This window comes from Pecten maximus, chromosome 16, assembly GCF_902652985.1.
Source record: "Pecten maximus chromosome 16, xPecMax1.1, whole genome shotgun sequence".
NCBI classification, from domain to species: domain Eukaryota; kingdom Metazoa; phylum Mollusca; class Bivalvia; order Pectinida; family Pectinidae; genus Pecten; species Pecten maximus.
In genome coordinates this window covers 24311715-24326584 of record NC_047030.1, presented here as the reverse complement: position 1 = coordinate 24326584, position 14870 = coordinate 24311715, and the positions used below count along the sequence as shown (strand labels likewise).

Below are 14870 nucleotides of genomic sequence, written 5' to 3'. Positions count from 1 at the left end.
ATTATTTCAAGACTCGGAAAGTGATTAAATTGGTTCCTGTTTGTCAAATGTGTTGACATTGGTATTATATATCATATTTTTATTATACTCATGTGTTACCAGAACTGTTTATGGTGTTGTTTGCAATTGTTTGATGTGATTTAATTGTTGGTATACAAATATGAATTCAAATGTTTGTTTTAGGCTATTTTCTGTCAGCACAAACAGAAAGGATCTATTCTGGACCAGGTACAACAGTTATCACTGGATATTTTTGATGTGGGAAGTCAAATAGGTCAGGGCTGTAATGCTGCTGTGTACAAAGCCAGGTTCAAATCCCCGGAATTTGAAGGTAATTACGGAGAGCATCCACAGTTAATACTAATTATATGTAATAATATTCAAATAAGAAGTAAACATTTTCTTGGAGCTCAATTTTTCTATTGCTATTAACAATGAGTAGATTCCTGCATGCAAAACAAAATTAAGTCATTATGTATAGATCACATAGGTGTCAACCATCCCGGATTACGCATTAGAATTCCCCCTAAATCCAGATTTGGTACAGTTCCCGAATCGGGGTTAAATTTCTCCCGGATTTGAGCAGTCTTCCCTCATAAAACCCCGCAAATCTCAGACACTTTGACCCTGAACTGATTATGTAAACGAAACACCCCCAACACCTGTGTAGCTGTCCTAGCCTGGGGCTTGGTGAGAGTGGGGAGTCGGTCACCGGTCACCATGCATGCGTGGTGCCTGCCGACTGGTGTATACATTATAACCCATGTGGCTTCATTTGACACGGTCGGTTAATTTTGTGATTACAACTAGGATACATCACTTCAAGAACAAACACTGGTAATATCTGTCATTTTACTCACATGAAAGCCAATAATGCCTTTCTTAATCGTAGCTGTCAGTACCAGCGTTTGTACTGCCGCCATCTTTAATTGGACAATACTAATATAAAGTCGTAAAAAAAAAATCCGGATTTCAATTTGGGTCAGAAAAAAATAAAAACACTTTTTAAGAAGTCTGTTTTATGTCACAATAGAACTAGTAGTAAAACAAAAATCAATAAATTACTGTGTAATTATTATTTGAGAAAGGAAGGGAGATAATTTGATAAATACATGTAGAATATATATTTCAGAACAAAATTCAAAAAAATCAGGAGATAAGTACATGCAGTTACTTTTGTTTAATGGTTGCAGATTTCAAGTGATTACATCATTATTAATTCACTAAATACAGTTCCTCTCTATGAAATTTCTAAAAACATTTTTTAAAAGAATTAATCATTTTTTCAATTTTTAGGTAACCTGAGACAAAGTTTCAAGTGACCTATTCTAATCCCCTTTTGTCCGTCGTCGTGCGTCGTGCGTCCGTAAACAATTTACATTTTCGACTTCCTCTCCAAAACCCCTAAACCAAATTCAATGAAATTTTGCAGGAAGCTTCTATGACTAAAGGTCAACCAAAATTGTAAATTATATGGTCCCCACCCTCCAGGGGCCTGAGGGGCGGGGCTAAAAAGGGTCAAATTGACTAAAACTTCAAAAACCTTCTTCTCTACTCTCAGATATGGTGGAATCAAACACTCTTCATAGATGGAAGGGTCTTAAGGTGCTTTACTAAAATTGTAAATTTCATGACCCAGGGGTCTCACGTTTGCCCCTTGGGAGGGGGTAAACTTTACTATAGTTTATATAGGAAAATCACATAATTGACTTTTATTTATTTTATTTCTATTGGAATTCATTCTAATTTGGTTAACATTATCAGCATGGGATGACAGTTTGATGGCATGCACATGTTGGCCCTGACTGACCCCCAGGGGCTGATGGGCGGGGCTAAAAAGGGCCAAATTGACTGAAATTTCAAAAATCTTCTTCTCTACTCTCGGATAATATGGAATCAAATACACTCCATAGATGGCAGGGTCTGAAGGTGCTTTACCAAAATTGTGAATTTCATGACCCCGGGGTCTCAAGTTTGCCCCTGGGGAGGGGGTAAACTTTACTATAGTTTATATAGGGAAATAACATTTTTGACTTTTATTTATTTTATTTCTATTGGAATTCATTCTAATTTGGTAAACATTGTCAGCATGGGATGTCAGTTTGATGACATGCACATGTTGGCCCTGACTGACCCCCAAGGGGCTTATGGGCGGGGCTAGAAAGGGCCAAATTGACTGAAATTTCAAAAATCTTCTTCTCAAGACCGAAATAAGTTGGAATCAAATACTCTTTAAAGTTGGAAGGGTCTTAAGATGCTTTACTAAAATTGTGAATTTCATGACCCCGGGGTCTCAAGTTTGCCCCTGGGGAGGGGGTAAACTTTACTATTGTTTATATAGGGAAATCACATTTTTGACTTTTATTTGTTTTATTTCTATTGGAATTCATTCTAATTTGGTAAACATTGTCAGCATGGGATGACAGTTTGATGGCATGCACATGTTTGTCCTGACTGACCCCCAGGGGCTGATGGGCGGGGCTAAAAAGGGCCAAATTGACTCAAATTTCAAAAATCTTCTTCTCAAGACCGAAATAAGTTGGAATCAAATACTCTTTATAGTTGGAAGGGTCTTAAGGCGCTCTACTAAAATTTATTAATTTAATGACCCGGGGGTCATAAGTTTGCCCCTGGGGAGGGGTAAAATTTTACTATAGTTTATATAGGGAAATTACATTTTTGACTGATTTTTGATTTCTATTGGAATTCATTCTAACTTGGTTAACATTTTCAGCATGGGATGAAAGTTTGATAATATGCATATGTTGGCCCTGACTGACCCCTGAGGGCTGATGGGCGGGGCCAAAAAGGGTAAATTAAATTAACTGAAATATTTCAAATCTCAGGTGACCGTTAAGGCCCATGGGCCTCTTGTTTTTTATTATTATTATTCCTTAAAATTAACCGTTGTAGTCAAATTTTAATATCAAATTGTAGCCCGAGGTAATTACCACCTGCACAAGCTCATGAGGAACTTCACCTAAAGTAACAAAAATGTCGCGATTTTTTTCATGCACTTTCTCCTTCATTCTGGATGTGGAATTAGGGATATCTCCCTCCGTGGAGGTTTCAGAGGTTGACATGTATGAGATCATCGTCAATATTTTTAGAAATGTCTGTATGTGTATGTTGATATGGTTATCAATCAATAAAGATAAGAATTTGCACAGTTGCTCCATGCATCAAGTTCTTGATTTCTTTTCAATTTCATGAAATGGCTAAATAAATAATTTCAGAAAATCAATACTGTTTTTTGTTACTGCCTATATAATTAGGTCACCAGGATCAATTTTACTATTGTCTTGATCCTATAAAGCTTAATGCATCCTTCAAAAATAATTTGTTTTGAATAGGTTTTGTCTTAATCCATTTTCATCATACTAGTACTAATGGATGGTGACAAAATTTTAGTTGTTAGATATCATTTAAATCAGAACTGTGATCGTTGTTACAGAATTCGTACAGCCAAACTACCCTGCAGATGATGAGGTCAATGATGTTGATGACTCCAGCAGCATTATCTCCCTTGACACAGACAGTGATATTGTTATCCTTGGTGATGACGATGAACTCTCTGACCATGAGGACATTGATGATGACCTTGTCATTCTTCCACAAGGAAATGACCTTGACAGTGATGCCATCACAGATGACCGCAGGAATAACAATGATGATGATGATGATGATATTGTTATCCTTGGTGATCTCTCTGACCATGACAATGACTCACCCAGTGATTCTACAGTAGGTTCAGGTGAGGACTTTAGAAAGTTTGTACAATTTATAAAGACAAATATTTTGCCATACACATATCTTCATTTAAAACCAACCTGTTTTCTAAACCTTCAATTAACTATCAGATAAATCTGAAACAGTAAAAGTTGTATTTGCCAATGAATTTTAGTCTTCAAATTGTAGAAAGGACACCTTAAATACCTTGATGTTGTCAAAATCTCTCTGAATTTAGTCTAAAACAGGGATATCTTCCAATTTAATCACTGGGGATGAAACAGTACATTTTCAGCATGGTTTGGTACATATTGTAGTGCTGTTTTGACGGATCTTTTTTTTTCGGTTCAATATTTTAGAATGCAGAAATAGAAAAATGTATACAGAGATGACTATCACTACTAGGAAGCTGGAATATCTTTCAGACTGTTTCATCTGATTCCATTTTCCTGTCAAAATACAGGTTTATTGTAAGGTCGCTTGCGATTGGATCTCGCTTGACCAACCAGAAACTCGCTTTTATATTACCTTAGGGATTTTCACAACACCGGTGCATAGTATAGCCACCCTGTGCAAAAATTACCACCTGAGGTAAACATAGTGGAGTTTGGAGTTACTTTACCATGTACCCAACTGGAAGAAAAATATCTCGGTTCACCATGGTATACCCTTTCATCTCTTAGTTACTAACATTTCTAATTGAACAAAATACAGACATACATCAAATGATAATTCTTTATATCAATGAAATTTGTTGAAATTGATATTGATAATGCTTGGTCATTGATCAAATTCTAAAATGATAAAATAGCAATGAAATGTACTTCATTCTTGTAATATTTATGTATCATGTTTAGAGAGACAAGGGGAGACAACTCTGCCAGATTCTGAAGCTAGCCAGCTGGGACAACAGGAGGACTATAACCTGGCTATAAAAATGATGTATAACTATGACATTGAGTCAAACACTGATGCCATCATGCGTGCCATGCTGAAGGAAGCTGTCCCAGCTAGGATGTTGACTGTTAATCAGGATGATAACCAGCTCTGGCAAAATAGGTAAGCTTTACTGTTATCTGGTTGAAGTTTGTTAATTTCTTGCAGTTTAAACAGTTTGACTGTGACTGTGAAGTCTCAGAAAGGGTTTCAAGGCCTATGTAAACATCTGCAATTTTGTCAAAATTTATGCCCAGAATGTTGCATTAAAAGTATAGCTACAAGTTTGTGTGTATAGGCAAATGGGATCCAATGTTACTAGGACGATAACTGGATTTATTATCAATAAACCAATGATTCAATATGTTCTTTACTTTAAAAGCTATATTTGGATAGATATAGTAAATGTTGTTAGCCTATAATCCTCTATAGAAATGAAAAGGGAGGTACCGGTAGATAATGCTAGCTTTCTGGTCAACTTTGATTGTTTTTCCAGGAATCGAGTACGTCTGAAATCCTTACCAGGTCACCCCAATATTGTGGAGATGTTGGGCGTGTTTGTCGACCCTTTACCTGACCTGCCTGGTGCATTGGATAACTACCCGGCCGCTCTCCCCAAAAGACTTAACCCTCAAGGCCTGGGTCGTAACCAGACCATGTTCATTGTGATGAAAAAGTGAGTTCTTGAATTATTTCATTGAGTTTAAGCCAAGTTCTTATCATTGTTGAACATACTTTGCATACCTTTGCAAACTGGAATTTCCTTTCTTTAGTTATTTGTTTCCTTTAATTGTCTGCAATTTTTAGCTCACCTGGACCGAAGGTCCGGTGAGCTTATGTCATGGCGCAGCGTCCGTCGTCCGTTGGTCGTCCGTCCGTCAACATTTACTTCAAATCGCTACTAGTCAAGAAATTCTTATTGGATTTTGACCAAATTTGGCCAGAAACATCCTTGGCAGAAGGGGAACAGATTTTGCATAAATGGTGACTCTGACCCCCGAGGGGCCAAAGGGGCGGGGCCCAATGGGGGAAATAGAGGTAATTCCTTTAAATCGCTACTAGTCAAGAAGTTCTTATTGGATTTTGACCAAATTTGGCCAGAAACAACCTTGGCAGAAGGGGAACAGATTTTGCATAAATGGTGACTCTGACCCCCGAGGGGCCAAAGGGGCGGGGTCCAATAGGGGAAATAGACATAATTCCTTTAAATCGCTACTAGTCATAAAGTTATGAATGGATTTGAACCCAACTTGGTCAGAAACATCCTTGGGGGAAGGGGAACAGATTTTGCATAAATGGTGACTCTAACCCTCGATGGGCCAAAGGGGCGGGGCCCAATAGGGGAAATAGAGGTAATTCCTTTAAATCGCTACTAGTCATAAAGTTATGAATGGATCTGAACCCAACTTGGTCAGAGACATCCTTAAGGGGAGGGGAACAGATTTTGCATGAATGGTGGCTCTGACCCCCGAGAAGCCAAAGGGGCGGGGCCCAATAGGGGAAATAGAGGTAATTCCTTTACATCGCTACTAGTCATAAAGTTATGAATGGATTTTAATCCAATTTGGTCAGAAACATCCTTGGGGGAAGGGGAACAGATTTTGCATAAATGGTGGCTCTGACCCCAAAGGGGCCAAAAGGGCGGGGCCCAATAGGGGAAATAGAGATAATTCCTTTAAATCGCTACTTGTCATAAAGTTATAAATGGATTTTAATCCAATTTGGTCAGAAACATCCTTGGGGGAAGGGGAACAGATTTTGCATAAATGGTGGCTCTGACCCCAAAGGGGCCAAAGGGGCTGGGCCTAATAGGGGAAATAGAGGTTATTCCTTTAAATTGCTACTTGTCATAAAGTTATGAATGGATTTGAACATAATTTGGTCAGAAACATCCTTGGGGGAAGGGGAACAGGTTTTGCGTAAATAGTGGCTCTGACCCCAAAGGGGCCAAAGGGGCGGGGCCCAATAGGGGAATGGATTTGAACCCAATTTGGTCAGAAACATCCTTGGGGAAAGGGGAACACATTTTGCATAAATGGTGACTCTGACCCCCCGATGGGCCAAAGGGGCGGGGCCCGATAGGGGAAATAGAGGTAATTCCTTTAAATCGCTACTAGTCATAAAGTTATGAATGGATTTGAACCCAATTTGGTCAGAAACATCCTTGGGGGAAGAGGAACAGATTTTGCAAAAATGGTGACTGTGACCCTAAAGGGGCCAAAAGGGGCGGGCCCAATAGGGGAAATAGAGGTCATTCCTTTAAATCGCTACTTGTCATAAAGTTATGAATGGATTTTAATCCAATTTGGTCAGAAACAACCTTTGGGGAAGGGGAACAGATTTTGCATAAATGGTGGCTCTGACCCCGAAGGGGCCAAAGGGGCGGGGCCAAATAGGGGAAATAGAGGTAATTCCTTTAAATCGCTACTTGTCATAAAGTTACGAATGGATTTGAACCCAATTTGGTCAGAAACAGCCTTGGCAGAAGGGGAACAGATTTTAGATAAATGGTGACTCTGACCCCCGAGGGGCCAAAGGGGCGGGGCCCAATAGGGGAAATAGAAGTAATTCCTTTAAATCGCTACTAGTCATTAAGTTATGAATGGATTTTAACCCAATTTGGTCAGAGACATCCTTGGGGGAAGGGGAACAGATTTTGCATAAATGGTGGCTCTGACCCCAAAGGGGCCAAAAGGGCGGGGCCCAATAGGGGAAATAGAGGAAATTCCTTTAAATCGCTACTTGTCATAAAGTTATGAATGGATTTGAACCCAATTTGGTCAGAAACATCCTTGGGGAAAGGGGAACAGATTTTGCATAAATGGTGACTCTGACCCCCGAGGGGCCAAAAGGGTGGGGCCCAATAGAGGTAATTCCTTAAATCGCTACTAGTTATAAAGTGATGAATGCATGCATGTTCTAAAAACAATTCTTGAGGTCTTTCAGACCTTTAGAGAGTCTGGACTTCATTAATCTTTAAATTAGTTCGGGTTCCCACACTATAACCATATATAGCATTGTTAGAGGTTTACAAATAAAACAAATTCAATATGAACATTATTTTGGCATTTGGTCCAATCCAACCAGGTGAGCGATACAGGCCCCATGGGCCTCTTGTTCATTTTGTCATGCAAATCCCAAAATGTGCTGCACCAGCATCATTGGTACCGATGTTCTTACAACTCATTTTTGTTTAAAGTTTCAATTATACATTTTCAGATGATAGGCTTTTCCATAATAATACTGTTCATCAGTTGAATTTGAAATCAAGAATTAAAATTTATTCATCAAATTAAATTTCAGTAAGAACAGAAAAATATTATATTTGAAGACAGATTTAAAGTTGTATCATCTACAACGACACTTTGATAATTTGTTAACATCATTATTGTCTTCAGTTATTGTTTAAAATGGTCATTATTTAACGATTGTTCTTGTAGGTATGATCAGACTCTGAGACAGTTTTTAGAGCTGGAGGAGTTATCTGCCCATACCAGGTGTCTTCTCCTCTGCCAGCTGCTAGAGGGCACTGTCCATCTGAGACAACATGGCATCGCACACAGGGACCTGAAGAGTGATAACATTTTACTGGACTGTAACAATGGTAATTGTTTAATTTCTCACTCTTAATTATTAAATTAAGTAATTCATTCATTCTGAATAATCTGTGGAGTCACCATAAAATCTCAGCGCTAAATCTTTTATATCCTGTCGTAAGAGTTGGATTTCATAATTTTAACTTGACACAGAGGAAGAACTTATGTTGATCAACAAGAGGGAAGGGGTTGGTGTGCCGAAATCTTTTTACAGTGAAATACAATCAAATGGATTTCTCTTGTGTGAACATTTGAGAGTTGGATCCATTGAACATTGTATAAAGATTCTGATCTTTTGAGCAGTGACTTTCTTTCTGTTTTAAAAGACACTACTCCCCACCTTGTGATCAGTGACTTCGGATGCTGTTTAGCCGATAGTGAGAACGGATTACATCTTCCGTACCCTACTGATGAAATTAACAAAGGCGGAAACGGAGCCTTGATGCCACCGGAGGTAATTATAATAATATAGTCATAACAACAGCTGAAAAGAAGCAGGAAAGGAGTTTATTATTAAATTGCTGTGATCTTTATATAGTTTCACCTGCTACAGCCAAACAAAAACACTTTTGGATTTGTTAGATAGTTGACTTTCAGGGTTATTAAAGTCATGCCTTTTTTTATCTTCTCTACTAGCCTTGTCTGCCCGTAACACACATGGGTGTATTGGCAGTTGAGGCTAATAACTGATTGAAAGCATTTAAAACAAATCTGATTAGTATTTACCGTGATCTTAAAATATGTATTTTCAGAGAATTAGAGATATATTTTGGAGAATTGTTCATCTGTTAAGCTTTAGGTTCAAATCAATAATTTTCTAAGGTCTAGTTTTGATATAATTTGGTGTGCACATGTAAAGTGGTCTAGTTTTGATACATTTTATTGCCAATAAGATGTATACTTTGAAAATGAGACGACTTCTTCTTAATAAGCATGAAGCCCAGAGACCTGATATAGGGCCTTTAGCATGCCAGGATGAAGGGCTCCTAAATTTTATCAAATGAATGACCTTGACCTACATTTAAGGTCACAGCGTTGATATATGCTGAAATCTTTAATGGACATTTTCTTACATATTTGAATAATGTGGTAAACAGCTAAGCATCAGCATTCATGATCTAGTTCAACTTCAATGTAGCATAATAAGCAGGTGAAAGATACAGGCCCATTGGTCCTTAAAGTTGTTCATCTGTTATAATGAGCTATCTATTGAATTTGTTCATGTAAATGTAGACAATGCAGGTTTTATATTGATATTTGCTTCCTGGTATGCACACAGATGCCAGATACAAATAGAATAGTACAAAAAAACCAAACAAACAAACAAAATATTCATTGCTTTTGGCCATGATAAATTGATAGCAAAATACAGCATACAATTTACATATATATAAAAATTTAATCATTGAATGACCCGCAGGGAATCTGCCAGTGTGGGTTATCTGAAATCAATTTTTATAAAATGTTGAAAATCCATTAATTTGCATCTTGCATACTATACACCTGTGCAGAATCCAGTACATTTCAACCAATTTCTTCGTGACTTTACACAAAGTATTTAATTAGTTGTTCTAGTAAGACTACACTTCACTCTGTTTTTTTGTGCTGTTGTTCCATAATCATTAAAATAAATCTAATTAAAATTAAACTGTTTAGCACTATACAGATACCCCCTACAAGTGTGGTTATACTGCTGAGTAATTTTGCAGATATCCTGTACAGAGCCCGGACGTAATGTAAAGTTGGATTACAGTAAATCAGACCTCTGGGCAGTTGGATCACTTGCCTATGAAGTGTTTGGCCAAGACAACCCATTCTATGGCGGTTTAAGAATCACAAGGAAACTTGACGGGAGAACATACCAGGACGATGAGATTCCATCGATGTTGGGTATGATTAGCAGTATATAAAACCACAGTTGCCATATTGACATCTTATACAATTACTATCCTGGTTGATTTACATGTGCCTTTTCATTTGATGTCATCAGTAACAAACTTTATTTGAATAATGTGTGAAGGCCCCATAGACCTTTTGTTTTACTCCCCAGGTCCAATGAGTTTGGATGTTACTGGAGATGTTGTTATTTTCAACATTCTAATTTTGGTTAATTTTGATTATAGAATATAATCATGAAACATAGATAATCAATGATAATGACCTTGTGTTATTATCCAGGCCAACATGACTGATTTATAGAAGCTAATATAGCTGTTTTGCAATTTTTGTTATTAAAATATAGTTCATATTTGCTTTGAGAAAATAACTGTTTCATTTCATGATTTCTGTGAAAATTATATTGCACGCTAATTTTTTCAAACTTTTGATAAAGCCATAAAAGATTTGAATTGTTTGAAAACGTAACGTGTACAGCGTCCATATTTCTTGCGTCAAATTTGTTATAATTATACATCCTTGGTGCCAATGATTAATGAAATTTTTCTTGATCTATATACATAATTGTGAATGGACGCTTGCTCACATATGTAATAATTAATAATTGCAAATGGACGGGTGGTTGCTGTGGCACAGTGGTAACACACTTTCACCTAGGCGGCCGGGGTTTGATTCACTGATTGGATATGAAAAGGTATGAGTCACCTACCCAACCCCAAGGGTTTTCCCCGGGTACTCCAGTTTCCTTCCTCACTCGCTTCCATCAGGGCCAACAGGCGTGATTAATATAAGTTGATATAGCTTCTTTCGCAATTGTCGTAAAATAAATTGAGTTTGCATTTTCTTTTTTCATTTACAAGCAAATGGACACTTGCTTACACATGTAATATTTTCTTTATTTAATATGAAATCATTCCTGATAGGTGACGTCCCTGATGTTGTCAAGTTCCTCGTTCCTAGGATGCTTCGTCGCAATCCAGCTCAGGTATTAATTTATGTTTGAGTTTTGTAAACATAAATTGATTTTTGTGTGGCCTTTTCTTACCTTTGACTTACCTGATAATCAAAAAAAAATCATTGAATAAATCCGAAGAAATTATTAAATTTTTTTTGAGAATGAACAATATTGCATCATATCTTTTTTTTGAAGAACGAAAAAAAATTTCATTCCTTTTGGTATTTATTGATATATAAGGACAATCGGCAGTGATGAATTGCATTTATCAGTTTAGTAGGATAAACTGTTCAGTATTCAGTGTATGACAGTTTCACTATGGTGCTGTTGTAGCGACCAGAGCCGGAAATGGTGGCAAATATTCTCCAGATATACCTACACTTCCCAGAATGGCTGCGTCCTGGAAACCGACCATCAAAAAAACACATCACTGAAAGTTTGATGATACTTGTAACACAGATGTTGATTGGCTGGAAATCAAGAGGTGAAAGGTCATTTACAGTCAAGGAACAACTACAGTTGACCTTTCTAAGGAGATTGATTATCTCTGATTTAGTTGAGGCAGTGGCATATTACCACGGAAACTGACTTGGAAAATGCTTTGAACCGTGATATTTTGTGATTTCAACCAGAAAGATTTCTCCATCATGTGTGAAGGATGAACAATTTACTTTTCTGTTTTCAATGTTTTTAGAATTATTTGTAACTGTGATAGACTCCTTGTTTTTTCTTCAGTTTATTTTTCAGTTGCTCTGTACAGCTGTATAAACAATGTTTTGGGGTGATTCATTTCAGTGATGACAGTTCATCAAACGATCAAGACTGATAAAATTGTTGAAACAAAGTTAATATATAAAAACAGCTTGGAATAAAAAATAAGGATTCGATTTTGCTCAAAGAATGATGTAGAAAACATTATTTAAAGTTATTACAGTCAGCAATATTATTTTATTGATACCCTATTTGGTCTTGAATTTTTAGAACCTTTTTTGTATATTCAAACCTGCATGTTATTTTGCTGTTAATTAAGTCTTCTAATTTGAACTGAAGCCTCTAGTTTATTTTTACTGTAAACAGTATTGGAAAATAAACAAGAAATTGTTGATCTTAAAAAAATATTTCTGTTATATATCCCAAGGACAACAACCTGTTTTCCTTGAGCTGCAATAATGTAGGTCTCTCTGGAGGTATTGTTGTTAATGATGGCCGAATATATAATGCAATCTATACTTGGTTTATTTTGTTTAAAGTCCTATTAACAGCCAGGGTCATTTAAGGACGTACCAGGTTTTGGAGGTGGAGGAAAGCCGGAGTACCTGGAGAAAAACCACCGGCCTACGGTCAGTACCTGGCAACTGCCCCATGTAGGATTCAAACTCGCAACCCAGAGGTGGAGGGCTAGTGATAAAGTGTTGGGACACCTTAACAACTCGGCCACCGCAACCCCATTCATGGTTGTGAATGATGGCAGAATATATAATGCAATCTAAAGTCGGGTATAACATGCCAACAATGGCAAGTGCAGTCTACTACATATATCACACTAGCACTGGTAGGTAAATAAATCCATATACAAGCTGGACCAGGTGTAGACTACCCAGATTGTGGTCAGGCATGGCCGAACATCACCTACGGATGAGTTGACATGGTCACCTTGCTTAGAGAACGTACATTCACAAACAATATTTAGCTATAGGTACATTGTCTCTGTCTGAGCTAAGGCAGAATCATTCATACTGCCTGATTTAGTATGAGGTGATCGATGTTACTACATTGTACAGTAACAATGATTTACATCAATCTTTTAATTTAGAATATAGAAATATTCTGTCAGATATGAGATTAGGAAACTTGTCAAGGTAAAAGGACAATTCTAGTACTGACTCCTTGATAAGTTGACCGTGTTTGGGAGGGGTAAAGGGATTGATGCATTGAGACAGCTTGATTGGGAGGGGACAGATTGATTGTCACAGAAGGAAGGGAAGGGGAGGGTGATGGAGGTACAACGAAGGTAGTTGGGGAGGGGACAGAGTGATTGAGGTAGGTTGTTGGGGAGGGGACAGAGTGATTGAGGTATTGATGGTTGTTGGGGAGGGGACAGAGTGATTGAGGTATTGATGGTTGTTGGGGAGGGGACAGAGTGATTGAGGTAGGTGGTTGGGGAGGAGGCAGCAGTTGAGGTTGGTTGTTTGGGAAGGGATGGTGATTGAGGTAGCTTGTTGGGGAGGGGATGGTGATTGAGGTACATTGTTGGGGAGGGGGACAAAGATTGAGGTACAATGTTGGGTGGGGAGAATGAGTGATTGAGGTACTGATGGTTGTTGGGTGAGGGGAATGAGTGATTGAGCTAATGATGGTTGTTGGGTGAGGGGAAAGTGATTGAGGTACTGATGGTTGTTGGGGAGGGGACAGAGTGAGGTAGGTTGTTGGGGAGGGGACAGAGTGATTGAGGTAGGTGGTTGGGGAGGAGGCAGCAGTTGAGGTTGGTTGTTTGGGAAGGGATGGTGATTGAGGTAGCTTGTTGGGGAGGGGATGGTGATTGAGGTACATTGTTGGGGAGGGGATGGTGATTGAGGTACATTGTTGAGGAGGGGATGGTGATTGAGGTACTGATGGTTGTTGGGTGAGGGGAATGAGTGATTGAGGTATTGATGGTTGTTGGGGAGGGGACAGAGTGATTGAGGTATTGATGGTTGTTGGGGAGGGGAAAGAGTGATTGAGGTATTGATGGTTGTTGGGGAGGGGACAGTGATTGAGGTATTGATGGTTGTTGGGGAGGGGACAGAGTGATTGAGGTACTGATGGTTGTTGGGGAGGGGACAGAGTGATTGAGGTATTGATGGTCGTTGGGGAGGGAAAGAGTGATTGAGGTACTGATGGTTGTTGGGGAGGGGACAGAGTGATTGAGGTATTGATGGTTGTTGGGGAGGGGACAGAGTGATTGAGGTATTGATGGTTGTTGGGGAGGGGACAGTGATTGAGGTATTGATGGTTGTTGGGGAGCGGACAGAGTGATTGAGGTATTGATGGTTGTTGGGGGAGGGGACAGAGTGATTGAGGTACTAATGGTTGTTGGGGAGCGGACAGAGTGATTGAGGTATTGATGGTCGTTGGGGGAGGGGAAAGAGTGATTGAGGTACTGATGGTTGTTGGGGAGGGGACAGAGTGATTGAGGCAAGTTGTTGGGGAGGGGACAGAGTGATTAAGGCAAGTTGTTGGGGAGGGGATGGTGTTTGAGGTAGGTTGTTGGGGAGGGGACAAAGATTGAGGTACGTTGTTGGGGGAGGGGACAGAGTGATTGAGGTACTGATGGTTGTTGGGGGAGGGGACAGAGTGATTGAGGTACTGATGGTTGTTGGGGGAGGGGACAGAGTGATTGAGGTACTGATGGTTGTTGGGGAGGGGACAGTGATTGAGGTACTGATGGTTGTTGGGGAGGGGACAGTGATTGAGGTACTGATGGTTGTTGGGGAGGGGACAGAGTGATTGAGGTACTGATGGTTGTTGGGGAGGGGACAGTGATTGAGGTATTGATGGTTGTTGGGGAGCGGACAGAGTGATTGAGGTATTGATGGTTGTTGGGGGAGGGGACAGAGTGATTGAGGTACTAATGGTTGTTGGGGAGGGGACAGTGATTGAGGTACTGATGGTTGTTGGGGAGGGGACAGTGATTGAGGTACTGATGGTTGTTGGGGAGGGGACAGTGATTGAGGTACTAATGGTTGTTGGGGAGGGGACAGAGTGATTGAGGTATTGAT

The 14870-nt window shown here is 39.1% G+C and overlaps 1 protein-coding gene across 1 annotated transcript in view; it reads left to right on the top strand.

Moving 5' to 3' along the window:
* The window catches only part of LOC117344708 (serine/threonine-protein kinase PINK1, mitochondrial-like), a 12660-nt gene extending 432 nt beyond the window's left edge, over nt 1–12228 (top strand). The window contains exons 2-10 of the mRNA XM_033907537.1: nt 184–331; nt 3455–3754; nt 4587–4788; nt 5162–5341; nt 8106–8269; nt 8588–8715; nt 9971–10151; nt 11081–11142; nt 11446–12228. Of these exons, the coding sequence (XP_033763428.1) occupies nt 184–331; nt 3455–3754; nt 4587–4788; nt 5162–5341; nt 8106–8269; nt 8588–8715; nt 9971–10151; nt 11081–11142; nt 11446–11700 (1620 nt within the window). The 3' untranslated portion in view covers nt 11701–12228. The remainder of the gene's footprint in view (nt 1–183; nt 332–3454; nt 3755–4586; nt 4789–5161; nt 5342–8105; nt 8270–8587; nt 8716–9970; nt 10152–11080; nt 11143–11445) is intronic.
* Nucleotides 12229–14870: the final 2642 nt, after the last annotated feature.